At 33.6% G+C, this 19,433-nt stretch overlaps 1 protein-coding gene across 1 annotated transcript in view; it reads left to right on the top strand.

Annotated features, from left to right (window-relative positions):
• LOC136043797 (uncharacterized) overlaps positions 1-19,433 on the top strand; it is a 57,916-nt gene that overhangs the window by 15,882 nt on the left and 22,601 nt on the right. The window contains exon 2 of the mRNA XM_065728715.1: positions 4,007-4,117. Coding sequence (XP_065584787.1) covers positions 4,007-4,117 — 111 coding nt within the window. The remainder of the gene's footprint in view (positions 1-4,006; positions 4,118-19,433) is intronic.

Raw genomic sequence — 19,433 nt, 5'->3', positions numbered from 1 at the left:
TAAGGTGAAAAGGATGACCACGTTCTGCACAATTATTTGTATTCCAAAGTGGAATGTCAAGAGCTTCATTTTTAGACAGGTAGTTATGGGTCCGCAATTCACCTATACGTTGCCACACCTGCCTTCCATGTCACTGAAGTCGCATGTGTTTCCTACCTTAGACGGGTATGCTTTGCATTTCACATCTCCCCCATTTTCTTGCGAGTTGTCACGCCATCCCCCACTGTCAGAGTATCATCCCTTCAAGGTATAGGAGATTCCATATGTTGAATTGAATTTAGTTATAACCAATTGTAAATCCAATAACGAACGGAGTACAAGAGAAGAAAAATAAATACAAAAGAAAAAGACAGAAAATGACGAATAAAACAAAATAAAAACTCATAGAATAAACAAACAAGCACAGTAATTAACCAAATAATTACACAGTATACATAACAAGCACAAAAAGACATAGCACAAGCACAAATATAACTAGCACATAGACATGCACAAATAAAACAAAGTCAAAATTCATAGAATAAGGACTCAAGCACAAAATTAACCAAATAATCTCACGGTATACATAACAAACACAGAAACAATAAATGTGATACATTTGTTGTTTTAGAAGGAAACACCATGGATGTTCATTAATTTCATCAAAAATTTCATGGTAACAAATTGTAGAAAGGCAATAGCAACCGAATCTCTAAAAAACGGAATTTTTATACCAATAGTTACATCAAAAGAATCGCGTTTTAATACTGATTTTAAATAGATGGGTTTCATCAAGTTTAGTCTTACCCATCGAAAGTTACGAGCCTGAGAAAATTTGCCTTGTTTTAGAAAATAGGGAGAAACGCCCCATAAAATTCACTGAATCTTAAGAAAAATCACACCATCAGATCCATCGTATTAGAAAACCCTACTGTAGAAGTTTCAAGCTCCTATCTACAAAAATGTGAAATTTTGTATTTTTTGCCAGAAGACAGATCACGAATGCGTGTTTATTTGTTTGTTTGTTTCCTTCTTCCTTTTTTTTCCAGGGGTGATCGTATCGACCCAGTGGTCCTAGAATGTCGCAAGAGGGCTCATTCTAGCAGAAATGAAACGTTCTGGTGCCCTTTTTAACTGACTAAAAATATTGGAGAGCACCTAGGCCCCCTCCCATGCACATTTTTACCGAAAGTCACCGCATCAAAATTTTCAGATAGCCATTCTAGTTAGCTTAGTCGAAAACCTAATAAATATGTCTTTGGCGATGACTTCATCCCCCACAGTCCCTGGGGGATGGGCTACAAGTTACCAACTTTGACCACTGTTTACATACAGTAATGGTTATTATGAAGAGTACATACGTTTTCAAGGAGATTTTTTCACGTTGGGGTGGGGGTGGGTCGTGGGGAGGGGCTTACGTGGGAGGATCTTTCCATGGAGAGATTTATCATGAGGGAAGAGAATTTCCGTGAAGGGGGCACAGGAATTTCTAGCATTATTAAAAAAAAAACAATGAGAAAATAAACATTTTTTTTACAAATGGAAGTAATGAGCAGCATTAAAACTTAAGACGAACAGAAAATATTCCGCATATAAGGGGGTTCTTCTCCTCCACAATACCTTTCTCTTTACGCTAAAGTATTCTTAGTACTTTCAACTATTTATTCTACTGCCTTTCTGATTCAGGGTTTATTCTTAAAGAGTTGGGACAAAATTCAAGCTTTAGTGTAAAGAGCGAGGCATTGGCGAGGAGGCGAACCCCCTCATATACGTAATAAAAATACATAAATATAGAAGTTCATTACGTAGGTTAATTCGTAAGTTGCGCATATTTATTACTAACAAAAACGTTCGTAAAAAAAATCTAGTTGCATTTTTAAATAGCCAAAAAATCAGAGGGCAACTAGGCCTCCTCCTCTACACCTTTGTTTATGAAAATCGTCCGATCAAAACCATGAAAAAGCTATTTAGGAAAAAATTGATGTGCAAATTTCATTTTAATTATCCATGTGCGGTGAGCCAAATCAAAACATATATTAATTCGAAAACGTTCAGAAATTAAATAAAAAACAAGTTTTTTAACTGTAAGTAAGGAGCAACATTAAAACTTAAAACGAATAGAAATTGTTCAGTATATGAAAAGGGCTGTCCCCTCCTCAACGCCTTGTTCTTTTCACTAAAGTTTTTATTGTTTTAAAAAGTAGAGTTGTGACAAAGAGTCAAACTTTAGCGTAAAGAGTGAGGCGTTGAGGAAATACAAAATTCCACATTTTTGTAGACAGGAGCTTGAAACTTCTACGGTAGGGTTTTCTCATACACTGAATCTGATGGTGTGGTTTTCGTTAAGATTCCATGACTTTAGGGGGTATTTCTCCTTTATTTTCTAAAATAAGGCAAATTTTCTCAGGCTCGTAATTTTTTGATGGGTAAGACTAAACTTGATTACACTTATATATTTGAAATCATCATTAAAATTCAATTCTTTTGGTGTAACTATTGGTATCAAAATTCCGTTTTTTAGAGTTTCGGTTACTATTGAGCCGGGTCGCTCCTTACCACAGTTCGTTACCACGAACTGTTTGATTATATCTGTTAATTTGTAACGGAACTCATTGTATGTTTTAGTGTCTCTCTTTCACTTCAATTTTTTCCAACAGCTTTTTTTAGTTTTTGAAAGTCTCTTTAGTAATAAATCAACAAGGCCAGGACAGTTTGTGCTCTCTGACTGAGGTGGTGTTTAAATTTAGTCACTCAACGTTTATCGGGTGACCAATACCATTCGGCTGTTTTTTTTTCAAAATAAATGTATGTAAACGTATATTTTCAGTAGCTAGCTTTCTTTTGAGAAGATCGTCCGATTTTGGTCATCCGATTTTTTTTTTTTTTAATTTCGTATTTTTTTCCCTAAACTCTCAACTTTTTCTATTTTTGTCAAGAAAATTCACATATTTCTGGGTTGATGTGGCAAGTGGAAGCTTCAAATAGTTTGAATTTCTTGTGTCTCTGAAGTTCAAAGAATAAGGAATTGCAATCTAAGAAATTCCAGACCAGAATCCAGCGAATTTTCTTGTGCAAAACGAAGAAAAAAGTGGCTGATTTTGGTCAATTGTTGCTATTTTGTCAAATCGTATCAATTGTGTCAAATAGGATAAATCATAGTGAAAGCTGGCCATGAGACTAGGCGGCAAGCAAATCATTATAGAAAAATTTTGGCGTAAAGGGCGGGGGATGAGGATAGGCGGACCCTTCGTGTAAAAAATAATTTCTCTTCGTTTCTAAGTTTTAATGCCGCTTTTAACTGCCATGTGAAATAAAACTTTCAAAAGATTTAATTTTTATAAAGACAACATTGCTCTAATTGGAACAAAAATCTATGGAGCAGACCAATCCACTCTTTCACACCTATACCTGAAAACATTTGGTGAAGTTACAATAGAACATAGTCCTCAGTTTCGCTGAGCGTATAACTGAAAAAGCAGAAAGCAAAAAATTAATATACAAGCAAGCTTTTTCTTCAGTGGCGTACTGATAACTAGTTTTCCCATGGTCCCATTTTTTAGTCTACTAAGTGGTAAACAGTGTTTTTACGAGGAATTATGTGAGTTATGTAGCATCTGGGTAGCTTCCACATTAATGTCCTTCGAATTACACAGTTCACTTTTCTTACCGACCTGTGCATTATTCTCTTTTACTGTTAGCCTCTCAAATATAGTCTCCAACACAATCCCCCTTACATTCAAGAATAAGGCAACCAAAAATAATTGAAATTAATTGTTATATTTAGCTTCGAATTTTTTTTTTATTCTGTTTCCTTAGATAGATTCTTCTGACATCCAACTGTACAATTTTTCTTTGTTTCATTTTTTATCTTTAGGTTTCAGTTTTGTTCTCTCTTTTGGAGCATTCAGTATGTTATTCTCTATTGTTTATGGTCACATTTTTATTTATTATTCTGTAAAAAGTTTCTTAATCATCTTATTTTGAGAAAATAAATTACATTATCTACGTTGAATTTACACTTTTACAGGCCCTGACATTTTTCGCATTATTTATTATCCTCCAAGTGGACTCTAAGGCTATTGAGGATCTGCATGCAGAAGAAAGCCAAAGCATCGATTTGAAATTGGATAGCAATAAGGTTAGTAAGTTCATTACACTATCACTTACCCCTAGTTGCAATGAAACATTTTTGACCCATTCTTAACAAGTATTTGCAGTTTGAAACCCTTATTGTTGATCTGTTTCATTTTTCTTTTTTTGGAGGGGGGGATATGAAGTTCCAGTGACCGCGAGGAGTAAAGTACTGGATTGAACTTTGAAGATATGTTGTAGCTAAATTATTCGAAGCTGATATGTGAGCCAAACTATCAGTAAGAAATACTTATTTTAACAATCTCTATGAAACAAATAAATAGAAAAAAACTTGTGCATTCTCGATAAAATTCTCGATACAATATGCTTTGCTTTTTTATTGATCTTGATCTTTGGACCCTATTACTGGAATGAACCACCCATTTGACTCCACATTACTAAAAAATTATTTACTTTTCACAAATCTTGTGATTTGAAAAAAAAAAGGTCCAAAAACTGAAGCAGATCCTGACCAGCTTCTTCGTACATTTGTCCTAAGCAAGAACCATCCGGCAACCTTAGCCTCCCAAAATAGTTCCTTCTTTCTTTAAGCCCTATGAACTTAACCCTTCCTGGCATATACTACGTAATTTCTTCGGCATTTAATCTTGCAATGATTTATCCCCAAATCCCTATCCATTACTGGTAAACTCCAAAGAACTTCGAGGCTAAGTAAGCTAAGGCCTAGAACTTCGAGGCTACAAGGTAAAGATCCAAATACGTACTTTGGAAGATTTTTCAGAAAATACGGAATATTTTACTAACATTTGACATAGAAGTCAACCACAGATTGTGTTGGAGCAGGGAATGTAAACGGGCTAGCATTTGTAGCCGTATTTTTGAAGAGGTTGTGCGGCAATGGTAGTGATGCTGACCAAGTTCCCAAAATATCAGACAAAAATAATGGTGTAAAATTGGCAATGACAATGACATTGGCTATGACAGCAAAAACGATGTTAATTATGCCGCTGTTGACACAGACTTCTATGGCAAACGAAGACAATAGCAGTGACTAGAATGTCAGTTATGACAAATTTGGACGCAACAAATAAGATGTAGACTGCAAATGATACTATTATGAAGATAGAGGAGATCAAGGAGCAGAGTATGATGGCAGTCCCTTTCGCCACCCCAACAGCTAGTAATGAAATAATTCATAATTTAGACGTCATATGCCGACAGACAGACAGACAGACATAACACACATACAACTTATTTTTAAAATATAGAAATATATATATATATATATATATATATATATATATATATATATATATATATATATATATATATATATATATATATATATATATATATATATATATATATATATATACTAGCTGTTGGGGTGGCGCTTCGCGCCACACCAACACCTAGTAATATATATATATATATATATATATATATATATATATATATATATATATATATATATATATATATATATATATATATATATATATATATATATATATATATATATATATATATACTAGCTGTTGGGGTGGCGCTTCGCGCCACACCAACACCTAGTTGGTGTTGGTGTGGCCCCCCCGCGCGCGTAAGTCGTTACGCGCCATATTAGTTACGTGCCATTGTAGTTGTGTCCCTATGTCCCACCTGTGAATATATATATATATATATATATATATATATATATATATATATATATATATATATATATATATATGTTTTTAACTACGTAAAACTTGCGAATATACAACATTCTTTGCTGTCCCATTGTCTGTGCATATAAGTATATATATATATATATATATATATATATATATATATATATATATATATATATATATATATATATATATATATATATATATATATATATATATATATATATATATATATATATATATATATATATATATTGTATATATATATATATATATATATATATATATATATATATATATATATATATATATATATATATATATATATATATATATATATATATATATATATATATATATATATATATATATATATGTTTTTAACTACGTAAAACTTGCGAATATACAACATTCTTTGCTGTCCCATTGTCTGTGCATATAAATAGATTTTCAGGTTTACCGACTCTTGAACATGCAACATATAATGGTCCATGGGAAAACAATCCGTATTCAGATCTATACCTCATGATTCTAATGATTGCCCTTGAGCTTTGTTGATGGTGATTGCTAATCGACCATTCCCTGAGTCGCCATCGTCATTTATATATCCCCCTGTGCACCCCGGCGTCCCCTTTGTAGTTATGTCCCTGTGTCCCGGTCGTCATTTATATTCCCTGTGTCCCGGTCGTCATTTGTGTCCCGGTGTTCCAGTCTGTGATTTCTCTTTGAGTGTCCCGAGCGTCATTTATATTCCTTGTGTCCCGGTGTCCCGGTCGTCATTTATATCCCCCTGTGCCCCCCGGCGTCCCCATTGTAGTTGTGTCCCTGTGTCCCGGTCGTCATTTATATTCCCTGTGTCCCGGTCTTCATTCGTATCCCGGTGTCCCGGTCTGTATATACATTCGTTTTTTAGTTTTGTTTTTCTCCTTTATTTTTTTCCTTTTTTCTTTTTTTTCTTTTTTAGTTTATTTAGATTTTTAGATTTTTTAGTTTTTTTGTTAGTTTTTAGTTTTTTTGTAGTTTTTACCTTTTTTTTAGTTTTTTTAGTTTTTTTTTTACTTATGTCCTGGTCGTCATTTATGCTCCCTGTGTCCCGGTCGTCATTTGTGTCTCGGTGCTTTGTTGATTGCTAATTTATATTATATTTATATTTTTTATATTTATTAATATTTTTTTAGTTTTCTTTTTCTCTTATTTTTCAGTTTTTTCCTTTTTTTAGTTTTTTCTTTTTTAGTTTTTAGTTTTTTTTTGTTTTTTACCTTTTTTTAGTTTTTTAGTTTTTTTAGTTTTTTAGCTTTTTTAGTTTTTTTATTAGTTTTTAGTTTTTTTTAGTTTTTGCCTTTTTTTAGTTTTTTCAGTTTTTTTTAGTTTTTAGTTTTTTACCTTTTTTAGTTTTTTTTAGTTTTTTAGCTTTTCTAGTTTTTTTTCTTTTTAGTTTTTTTTTGTAGTTTTTACCTCTTTTAGTTTTTTTTCTTCTTTTGTATTAGTGTGAAATAATTCAGACGTCATATGCGGACAAACACGACGTCACTCGACAGACAGACAGACAGACATAACCCACAAACAACTTATTTTTATATATATTTATTCATATTTTTTTAGTTTTCTTTTTCTCTTTTATTTTTCAGTTTTTTCCTTTTTTTTAGTTTTTTTCTTTTTTAGTTTTTAGTTTTTTTTTAGTTTTTTACCTTTTTTTAGTTTTTTTAGTTTTTTTAGTTTTTTAGCTTATTTAGTTTTTTTATTAGTTTTTATTTTTTTTGTAGTTTTTGCCTTTTTTTATTTTTTTAGTTTTTTTTAGTTATTAGATTTTTACCTTTTTTTAGCTTTTTTTAGTTTTTTAGCTTTTTTAGTTTTTTTTCTTTTTAGTGTTTTTTGTAGTTTTTACCTTTTTTAGTTTTTTTCTTCTTTTGTATTAGTGTGAAATAATTCAGACGTCATATGCGGACAAACATGACGTCACCTGATCCATCCACAGATCCACAGACAACTTATTTTTATATAGATAGATATATATGTGTGTGTGTGTGTGTGTGTGTTTGTCAGTCGACAAAAATGACGTCAGTCGACACACAAACATGACGTCACTCGACAGACAGACAGACAGACATAACACACAAACAACTTATTTTCATATATATATATAGATACTAGCTGTTGGGGTGGCACTTCGCGCCATCCCAACACCTAGTTGGTGGGGACACTTTGCGTCCCCCCCTAAGCCCCCCCGCGCGCGTAAGTCGTTACGCGCCATATTAGTTACTTGCCATTGTAGTTGTGTCCCTGTGTACCACCTATGAATATAGATAGATTTATATATGTGTTTTGAAACTACGTAAAACTTGCGAATATACAACATTCTTGGCTTTCCCATTGTCTGTGCATATACAAAGCCTTATCTACTTATAATGACGTCATGTGCAAACGCTCCTTTTTACAAACAAACAAAGATGCATACACACAACTCGTTTTTATATAGATAGATAGATAAATAGATACAATACAAATTAACTGCGTAAAACTTGCGAATATTCAACATTCTTCGCTGTCCAATTGTCGCTGCATATAAATAGATTGTCAGGTTTACCGACCCTCGAACATGCAACGTACAATTGTCCATGGAAAAAACAATCAGTATTAAGATCTATACCACATTTTTCTAATGATTGACCTTGAGCTTTGTTGATGGTGATTGCAAATGCTAGTCGATTTGGGAATTGCAATCTTTTAAATTGAAAAGGCAGATCCGTTGGAATCATGGGAATACGAGGAATAAGTACAGCCTCACCCTCAAAAGGCCCTGTCAAGATTGTGGCCTCTATTACGTTTTTCATTGTTTTTTGGTACGGCAAGTCGCGTGCCATTGCAAAGCTTTGGTGGGTTTATGTTACGTAACAATATTATTGGTACGCCTATTTTTAGTTGTAGCACTTGTGGTGGAAACCCTGAAAGATCCACGGAATTTAAAAATTCAGATGGATAATTAACCGCCTCATTTGGTTCCAAAACTGTGTCGACTGACTTGTAAAGGACTGCCTGGTCTCGAATCTTGGTCAAAACAATATTGTTGATTTTGTGGACGTCAATACTTTTGGGTGCGAAAATTGCTCTTTCACTTAGCCATTTATTATTTTTATAATTGTTTAGAATATTCAGAAATAATTTTTCAATCAATTCATTTTTGGACGTCACTAAATTACAGAATTCAGCAGGTAGTTGTATACGTCCTGAAATTGAGTCTAGTGGGAGCTTTCCGTTTCCAATTGCCAGCAATTGATCTGAAAATGTTGATCTGATACGCATAATTGTAGTTAATTTTAATGTCTTTACGTGTGCCCATAAATTAGAATTTTTCAGGCAAGCATTCATTTCGTCTGCAGGGGTTGATCCAGGTATTATAGGTGATATTAGCCTGAAATCTCCCGCAAGCAATATTAATGTGCTGCCAAAGGGTTTCGAATTCCCTCGCAAATCTTTCAAACATTGGTCCAGAGCATTGAGCGATTTTTTGTGTGCCATTGTGCACTCGTCCCAAATAATAAGTTTGCATTGCTGCAATACTTTACCCATCCCAGATGATTCGGAAATATTGCATTTGGGAATTTCTGTAGAATGCAAATTCAGAGGCAATTTCAAAGCGGAATGAGCAGTTCTTCCACCAGGCAGCAACGTTGCGGCTATTCCGGACGACACAATTGCCAACGCTATATAATTTTTTGATCGAATTGATGCCAGAATCAGTTTTATCACAAACATTTTACCAGTACCTCCTGGCGCATCCAAAAAGAAAATTTTTCTAACGTTGTTATCGACACAATGCATTATCGTATCATAAATGTCTTTTTGTTCCGACGTTAACTTGGAAATGTTATTTTGAACATACGACAATAGATCACTCGTACTGTATCTTTGTTCACGATCCAATTCTAGACATGTCAAAACAGCTGCGGTACGATTAGGTGAAGGCATTCCCAAATCCTGAAGAGGTTTGTTTGCCATACATACGCACAAATCTTCTATAATAACTAAAGTGTAGTTACAAATTTCTGACGTAAAATCAAAAGTCATATCTGACGTCTCTAACCGTTTTCGATGGAGTATATCTTTGGTCACTTTCGATTTATATTTGTCCATAACTCTGTAGGAGCTGAAAGAGAGCAAGTTGTTAGTATGATTCCAAACAATGCACGAATTTGACATGGAGTTGACGTTTTGCACGCGTCATTGATGCAGTTATCCCAGTGTTGGTCATTCTCCAATAAATTCAGAGCTTGGCATGCGTCGATATCTTTGATTTCGGACTGCAAGCCAAAAACTGCCATGACACTGCCTTTGTTGACGTATTTACATATGTATTTAATTGCCTTTACGGAGTTACAGTATTCAACGTTTATGTGTGCATTAAATTTTTTTGATAATAATGGGGAATATGGAACAACCCACTGGTTATCTATTTCGATGGTGGTACCGTTACGCTTCTTTATTATTGCTGTTTTACCGCCATCTTCACTAGATCTTCTTCTATATTATGGGTAACCATTATAGCCAGTAATTGTTTTGGGTACTAAAAGTCGAGGATATTGCTTTGTCCACCTTCCTTTGGCCATGCATGGTGAATTTTCGTTTAGTGCACCGCAAGGTCCATGTATCATATTTTTTTACAACAATAACATGTAACCTCTTATCGACATTTTCATCATGTATTTCAGCGGAAATCACATAATCAATTTCATTAGAAGTAATTTTATAATGTGGCCAGATTAGTATATGTGCGTGTGGCAATCCTCGTTTTTGCCATTCCACTGAGTACATCCAGCATCGCACTGACCCGAACACTTCAAGTTTTAATATGTAGTTTATTAGTGATTTCAACTTTTGCCGGAAGACACGGGCCATAATGTCATGTCTATGAATCGGCGATTGTCCTTGAAGTAAAAGCTGCTGTATCTCGTCCCAAGATTGATTACATGTAAATGTAATAAATAAATCTGGACGACCATAGAGACGAACATACGCAATAACATCTTGAGCATATTCATGCATATGACGGTGACTGCCAGCATACGACGAAGGTAAAATAGTTAATCTTCCAACGTTTGTGGTATTACCGTCATTTACAACTGCATCTCGCAAATGAATGTATTGTTCAGAGCGGAGCTTGGTCTGATTCAGACGGATAAATAGCAAACAATATGATTCAATTTTTGCATACATAGCAACGATGTATTGGTGAAACAATTCACGGCATTTTAAAATATAATTTTCTTCATCCTGCCGAATCATTAGTCTATAGAAATAATAATGCATTGCACTGCATTTCTTATTCATTTCTTTGTTCGTGGCTGGATTTATCAATCTAATATTTAAGTGATAGCCGTCGGCTCCATCCCAAAAAATGATAGGATATTGTAGGGCATCGTAACATCGATGAGTTTCTTACCAACTGAGCGTTTCGCTTATGAAGAATAATATCTAGAGGTAAAAACTGATCACGGACCATAACGATTGCCACTTCGTCAACAGTTGGAGCATTGTATCTACGCACATGTTGGCCAGGAGGCGTTTTGTCAGCGGAAATAACAACTTTATGCGTATCATTAGGCATCAAATCGATGGCTGTTTTGAACAGACGCACAAAATTATTATTTTCGTGGAAAAGATGTTGCAATTGGGATACGATTGTCCTTCCAACGTCGGGAAAAATTTTGCAACGTGCATTCAATTCAGAATTTCTATCACTGATGAAGTACAATTGTAAAAATTTATGATTCTCGCCTGAGAATGGTAGAAGGGTACCCTGCTCTGGGAATGGTACCCTGCTCTACGATAAATTTGCCCTTTTACTTTGAAAGTAGGCATAAATTGATCTGGATTTTTGATCTGGGCACCAAACGAAGTCATTTGTTAACATGAGTTATATTTTCTGATCTTTGATAAAAACCCACTTAGATTCTGACGTAGTTCCAGTAAGCAAAGTCTTCAATGGCTCTGGAGGTGCAGCCAGTTGAGGAAGTTTAACTTTTCCTGAGGCGCAACACATTCCCATTGTTTCACCATCAAATTTCAAGGCCTTGCAGTAGGGACAAATTTTAGACATAGTCCCGATTTGAACACATCTACTATAATCATCGACTGGGCTGTACGTGAATGCCATGCGATAATTTTCACGTTGCTCTTGTGATTCCTCGGCATGCTTTCTTTTGGCATTATCTCTTGAAGCCGTAAGTCTGTTTTCACGTTGCTCTTGTGATTCCTCAGCACGCCTTCTTTTTTCACTTTCTCTTTTAGCAGCAAGTCTGGTTTCGCGTTTTTCTGGTAGTTCTTCGACACTCCTTCGTTGACGGAAAGTGCATATTCCTAATCTGGCATTATGTCTTGAAGCCACAAGCCTGTTTTCACATTGCTCTTGTGATTCCTCGGCACGCTTTCTGTTATTACTTTCTCTATCAGAGAAAGAATCAGATTCCTCGGCACGCTTTCTTTTCTTACTTTCTCTATCAGCAGCAAGTTTTTTGGCATAGACTCTTTGAGCAGCTTCCTCGGCTGTTGCCATTGTAGGTTCTTCAGTCATTTTACAATTAAACATTTTTCCGTCCACGATCTTCTTACAATTAAAAATTTGTCTTTGAACGAATTCCTTAAATACCTTTAATGACGTCATTCTCATAACAAACATGACGACAACTAACTTCATTACGACATGACGACATGATGACATGACGTCACTCGACAGACATAACACACATACAACTATATATATATATATATATATATATATATATATATATATATATATATATATATATATATATATATATATATATATATATATATACTAGCTGTTGGGGTGGTGCTTCGAGCCACCCCAACACCTAGTTGGTGGGGTGCTTCGTGCCCCCCCAAGCTCCCCCCCGCACGCGTAAGTCGTTACGCGCCATATTAGTTACGCGCCATTGTAGTTGTGTCCCTGTGTTCCACCTGTGAATATAGATAGATTTATATATGTGTTTCAAACTACGTAAAAATTGCGAATATACAACATTCTTGGCTTTCCCATTGTCTGTGCATATACAAAGCCGTATGTACTAATAATGACGTCTTATGCAAACGCTCTTTTTACAAACAAACAAACATGCATACACACAACTCGTTTTTATATAGATAGATAGATAGATAGATACAATACAAATTAACTGCGTAAAATTTGCGAATATACAACATTCTTCACGGTCCAATTGTCACTGCATATAAATAGATAGTCAGGTTTACCAGCCCCCGAACATGCAACGTACAATTGTCCATGGGAAAAACAATCAGTATTAAGATCTATACCACATTTTTCTAATGATTGATGTTGAGCTTTGTTAATGGTGATTGCAAATGCTAATCGAATTGGGAATTGCAATCTTTTAAATTGAAAAGGCAGATCCGTTGGAATCATGGGAATGCGAGGAATAAGAACAGCCTCACCCTCAAAAGGCCCTGTCAAGATTGTGGCCTCTATTAGGTTTTCCATTGTTTTTTTTTACGGCAAGTCGCGTGCCATTGCAAAGCTTTGGTGGGTTGATATTTCTTAAAAGTATTATTGGTACGCCTATTTTTAGTTGTAGCACGTGTGGTGGAAACCCTGAAAGATCTATGGAATTTAAAAATTCAGATGGATAATTAACCGCTTCATTTGGTTCCAAAACTGTGTCGACTGACTTGTAAAGGACTGCCTGGTCTCGAATCTTGGTCAAAACAATATTGTTGATTTCGTGGACGTCTATATTTTTGGGTGCGAGAATCGCTCTTTCAATTAGCCATTTATTATTTTTATAATTTTTTAGAATATTCGGAAATAATTTTTCAATCAATTCATTTTTGGACGTCACTAAATTACAGAAATCAGCAGGTAGTTGTATAGGTCCTGAAATTGAGTCTACTGGGAGCTTTCCGTTTCCAATTGCCAGAAATTGATCTGAAAATGGCATTTCGTCTGCAGGAGTTGATCTAGGTATTATAGATAATGTTTGCCTGAAATCTCTCGCAAGCAATATTAATGTGCTGCCAAAGGGTTTCGACTTCCCTCGCAAATCTTTCAAGCATTGATCCAGAGCCTCGAGCGATTTTTTGTGTGCCATTTTGCACTCATCCCAAATAATAAGTTTGCATTGCTGCAATACTTTACCCATCCCATGCACGTGGGAGTTTCTGTAGAATTCAAATTCAGAGGCAATTTCAAAGCGGAATGAGCAGTTCTTCCACCAGGCAGCAATGTTGCGGCTATTCCGGACGACGCAATTGCCAACGCTATATCATTTTTTGATCGAATTGATGCCAGAATCAGTTTTATCACAAACGTTTTACCAGTACCTCCTGGCGCATCCAAAAAGAAAATTTCTCCAACGTTGTTATCGACACAATGCATTATCGTATCATAAATGTCTTTTTGTTCCGACGTTAACTTGGAAATGTTATTTTTTACACACGACAATAGATCACTCGTACTGTAACTTTGTTCACGATCCAATTCTACACATGTCGAAACAGCAGCGATACGGTTAGGTGAAGGCATTCCCAAATCCTGAAGAGGTTTGTTTGCCATACGTACGCACAAATCTTCTATAATAACTAAAGTGTAGTTATAAATTTCTGATGTAAATGGCATAGACTCTTTGAGCATCTTCCTCGGCTGTTGCCATTGTAAGTTCATCAGTCATTTTATAGTTAAACACTAATAGATTTCTACGTGAACGCATGTCTTAAATATCTTTAATGACGTCACCGTCATGACAAAAATGACGACAACTAACTTCATGACGTCAGACAACACACAAACATGACTTCACCCGACAGACAGACCCACACATCCACAGACAACTTATTTTTATATATATAGATAGATAGATAGAAGAAGATAGATAGATAGATGTGCCAGTGTCCCGGTCGTCATTTGTGACGCGATGTCCCGGTCTGTAATTTTGTCAGTCGAAAACATGACGTCAGTCGACACAAAACATGACGTCACTCGACAGACAAACACACACACACACACACACACACACACACACACACACACACACACACACACACACACACACACACACACACACACACACACACACACACACACACACACACACAGACAACTTCTTTTTATATAGATAGGTATAGATATATATATAGATACAAATATCTATATCTATATATATATATATATATACTAGCTGTTGGGGTGGCGCTTCGCGCCACCCCAACACCTAGTTGGTGGGGGCGCTTCGCGCCCCCCCCAAGCCCCCCCGCGCGCGTAAGTCGTTACGCGCCATAATAGTTACGCGCCATTGTAGTTGTGTCCCTATGTCCCACCTGTGAATATAGAAAGATATATATATATATCTATATATATATATATATATATATATATATATATATATATATATAAATATATATATATATATATATATATATATATATGGTTTTAACTACGTAAAACTTGCGAATATACAACATTCTTTGCTGTCCCATTGTCTTTGCATATAAATAGATTGTCAGGTTTACCGACTCTTGAACATGCAACATATAATGGTCCATGGGAAAACAATCTGTATTCAGATCTATACCTCATGATTCTAATGATTGCCCTTGAGCTTTGTTGCTGGTGATTGCTAATCGACCATTCCCTGTCCCGGTGTCCCGGTCGTCATTTATATCCCCCTGTTTCCCCCGGTGTCCCCGTTGTAGTTGTGTCCCTGTGTCCCGGTCGTCATTTATATTCCCTGTGTCCCGGTCGTCATTTGTATCCCGGTGTCCCGGTCTGTATATACATTCGTTTTTTAGTTTTGTTTTTCTCCTTTATTTTTTTCCTTTTTTTTCTTTTTTAGTTTATTTAGATTTTTAGATTTTTTAGTTTTTTTATTAGTTTTTAGTTTTTTTTTTCTTTTTAGTTTTTTTGTAGTTTTTACCTTCTTTTTAGTTTTGTTAGTTTTTTTTTTACTTATGTCCTGGTCGTCATTTATACTCCCTGTGTCCCGGTGCTTTGTTGATTGCTAATCGAACATTCCTTTTGTCCTTTTTTTCTTTTTAGTTTTTTATTGGTTTTTACCTTTATTTTAGCTTATTTTTCAGTTTTTTCCTTTTTTTTAGTTTTTTTTTATTTTTATTTTTTTAGTTTTTTACCTTTTTTTAGTTTTTTTTAGTTTTTTTAGTTTTTTAGCTTTTTTACTTTTTTATTAGTTTTTAGTTTTTTTTGTAGTTTTTGCCTTTTTTTAAGTTTTGTTTTTCTCCTTTATTTTTTTCCTTTTTTTTTCTTTTTTAGTTTATTTAGATTTTTAGATTTTTTAGTTCTTTTATTAGTTTTTAGTTTTTTTTTCTTTTTAGTTTTTTTGTAGTTTTTACCTTCTTTTTAGTTTTGTTAGTTTTTTTTTTTACTTATGTCCTGGTCGTCATTTATACTCCCTGTGTCCCGGTGCTTTGTTGATTGCTAATCGAACATTCCTTTTGTCCTGGTCGCTTTCTCTTTGAGTGTCGTCATTTATTTTTTTCTTTTTTAGTTCTTTTAGTTTTTACCTTTTTTAGTTTTTTTTAGTTTTTTAGATGAAAATTTTTTTTAGTTTTTTCCTTTTTTTCTTTTTAGTTTTTTATTGGTTTTTACCTTTATTTTAGCTTATTTTTCAGTTTTTTCCTTTTTTTAGTTTTTTTTTATTTTTTATTTTTTTTAGTTTTTTACCTTTTTTTAGTTTTTTTAGTTTTTTTAGTTTTTTAGCTTTTTTACTTTTTTTATTAGTTTTTAGTTTTTTTTGTAGTTTTTGCCTTTTTTTAGTTTTTTCAGTTTTTTTTTTTAGTTTTTTATTGGTTTTTACCTTTATTTTAGCTTATTTTTCAGTTTTTTCCTTTTTTTAGTTTTTTTTAGTTTTTAGTTTTTTTAGTTTTTTACCTTTTTTTAGTTTTTTTAGTTTTTTTAGTTTTTTAGCTTTTTTATTTTTTTTATTAGTTTTTAGTTTTTTTTGTAGTTTTTGCCTTTTTTTAGTTTTTTTAGTTTTTTAGCTTTTTTATTAGTTTTTAGTTTTTTTTGTAGTTTTTGCCTTTTTTAGTTTTTTTAGTTTTTTAGCTTTTTTATTTTTTTTATTAGTTTTTAGTTTTTTTTTTAGTTTTTGCCTTTTTTTAGTTTTTTCAGTTTTGACGTCACCTGATCCAGTTTTTTCAGGTGACGTCACCTGATCCATCCACAGATCCACACACAGACAACTTATTTTTATATATATAGAAGATATATAGATTTATATATATATAGATACAGTTTCTTCTTTAGTTTTTTTTTTCTTTTTTAGTTTTTTCGTTTTTTAGTTTCTTCTTTTTATTGATTTGTTTTCTTCAATTTGTCAATGTTCATTCTAACATTGACACTTGGAAAAATCTTTACGTGCCAAGCATGCTAAAGCTCCAACAATTTATATTAAACCTCAAATTTGGGGTATCTGTTTTAAGGTTTTCGAATTACTTTAATCTATTGTCAAAATATATTGAAATATTTGTGCAATTCCCAGTTTTTTTTTTTAGTTTTTTCTTTTTTTTTAGTTTTTTAGCTTTTTTAGTTTTTTTTTAGTTTTTATCTTTTTTATTTTTTTAGGTTTTTTCTTTTTAGGTTTTTTCTTTTTTAATTTTTTTAATTTTTAATTTTTAGTTTTTTCTTTTTAGTTTTTTTTTTAGTTATTCCATTTTTCTTTTTTCGAATTACTTTAATCTATTGTCAAAATATTTCGAAATATTTATGCAATTTCCAGTTTTTACATTCTAGTTTGTTTTCTTTTTTATATATAGAAGATATAATCTGGCGTAACGGACAGACAACTTATTTTTATATATATAGATAGATAGATATATATATATATATATATATATATATATATATACCTATATATATATATAAAAATAAGTTGTTTGTGGGTTATGTCTGTCTGTCGAGTGACGTCGTGTTTGTCCGCATATGACGTCTGAATTATTTCCACACTAATACAAAAGAAGAAAAAAAACTAAAAAAGGTAAAAACTACAAAAAAAAACTATAAAGAAAAAAAAACTAAAAAAGCTAAAAAACTAAAAAAAAACTAAAAAAGGTAAAAAAATAAAAACTAAAAAAAAAACTGAAAAAACTAAAAAAAGGCAAAAACTACAAAAAAACTAAAAACTAATAAAAAAACTAAAAACTACAAAAAAACTAAAAAAACTAAAAAAAGGTAAAAATCTAAAAAAAACTAAAAACTAAGAAAGAAAAAAACTAAAAAAAGGAAAAAACTGAAAAATAAAAGAGAAAAAGAAAACTAAAAAATATAAATAAAATAAAAAAAAACTAAAAAAGATAAAAACTACAAAAAAAATAAAAGAAAAAACGAAAAAAAACTAAAAAAGCTAAAAAAAAGGTAAAAACCAATAAAAAAACTAAAAAGAAAAAAAGGAAAAAACTAAAAAAATTTTTCATCATATAATATGACGTCTGAATTATTTCATCATATACCAATTCAAAAACGAATGTATTCAAGCCGGTGTAGCTGAGTTGATAAGCCGTTATGTTCCAGGTTCTAGGTTCAAGAGATTCCAGGTTCGAACCTTGGCTTTAGCATTAATAGAGTCCCCGGGATGGCGACCGGGACACAGGGAATATAAATGACGACCGGGACGCAGGGACACAAATACAACGGTGACGCCGGGGGCACAGGGGGGATATATAAATGACGACGGGGACACAGGCAATGTTCGATTAGCAATCACCATCAACAAAGCTCAAGGGCAATCATTAGAATCATGAGTTATAGATCTGAATATGGATTGTTTTTCCCATGGACAATTATATGTTGCATGTTCAAGAGTCGGTAAACCTGACAATCTAACAGCAACACAGAAGTATCGAAAGAAGGGACTAAATTGACTTTGCATCCAGTTGAACTTTATCCTTTTCAATCTTAGACATCGTGACGGATGAAAACTCAAGAAAAATCTATATATATAAAAATAATTTGTCTGTGTGTGTGTGGGTCTGTCTGTCGGGTGACGTCATGTTTGTGTGTCAACTGACGTCATGTTTCCAACTGACGAAATTACAGACCGGGACATCGGGACACAAATGACGACCGGGACACCGGCACATAGGGAATATAAATGACGACACTCAAAGAGAAAGCGACCGGGACAAAAGGAATGTTCGATTAGCAATCAACAAAGCACCGGGACACAAATGACGACAGGGACACAGGGAGTATAAATGACGACCAGGACATAAGTAAAAAAAAACTAAAAAAACTAAAAAACTACAAAAAAAACTAAAAAGAAAAAAAAAACTAAAAACTAATAAAAAAAACTAAAAAAGCTAAAAAACTAAAAAAGAAAAAAAAGAAAAAAGGAAAAAAAAAGAAAAATAAAGGAGAAAAACAAAACTAAAAACCGAATGTATATACAGACCGGGACACCGGGATACAAATGACGACCGGGACACAGGGAATATAAATGACGACCGGGACACAGGGACACAACTACAACGGGGACGCCGGGGGGCACAGGGGGATATAAATGACGACCGGGACACCGGGACACAAGGAATATAAATGACGCCCGGGACACTCAAAGAGAAATCACAGACTGGGACACCGGGACACAAATGACGACCGGGACACAGGGAATATAAATGACGACCGGGACACAGGGACAAAACTACAAAGGGGAC

The sequence above is a fragment of the Artemia franciscana genome, chromosome 2, assembly GCF_032884065.1.
Source record: "Artemia franciscana chromosome 2, ASM3288406v1, whole genome shotgun sequence".
NCBI lineage: Eukaryota > Metazoa > Arthropoda > Branchiopoda > Anostraca > Artemiidae > Artemia > Artemia franciscana.
Note: the sequence above shows the minus strand (reverse complement) of the source record. Positions and strands in the feature narration are given on the sequence as shown.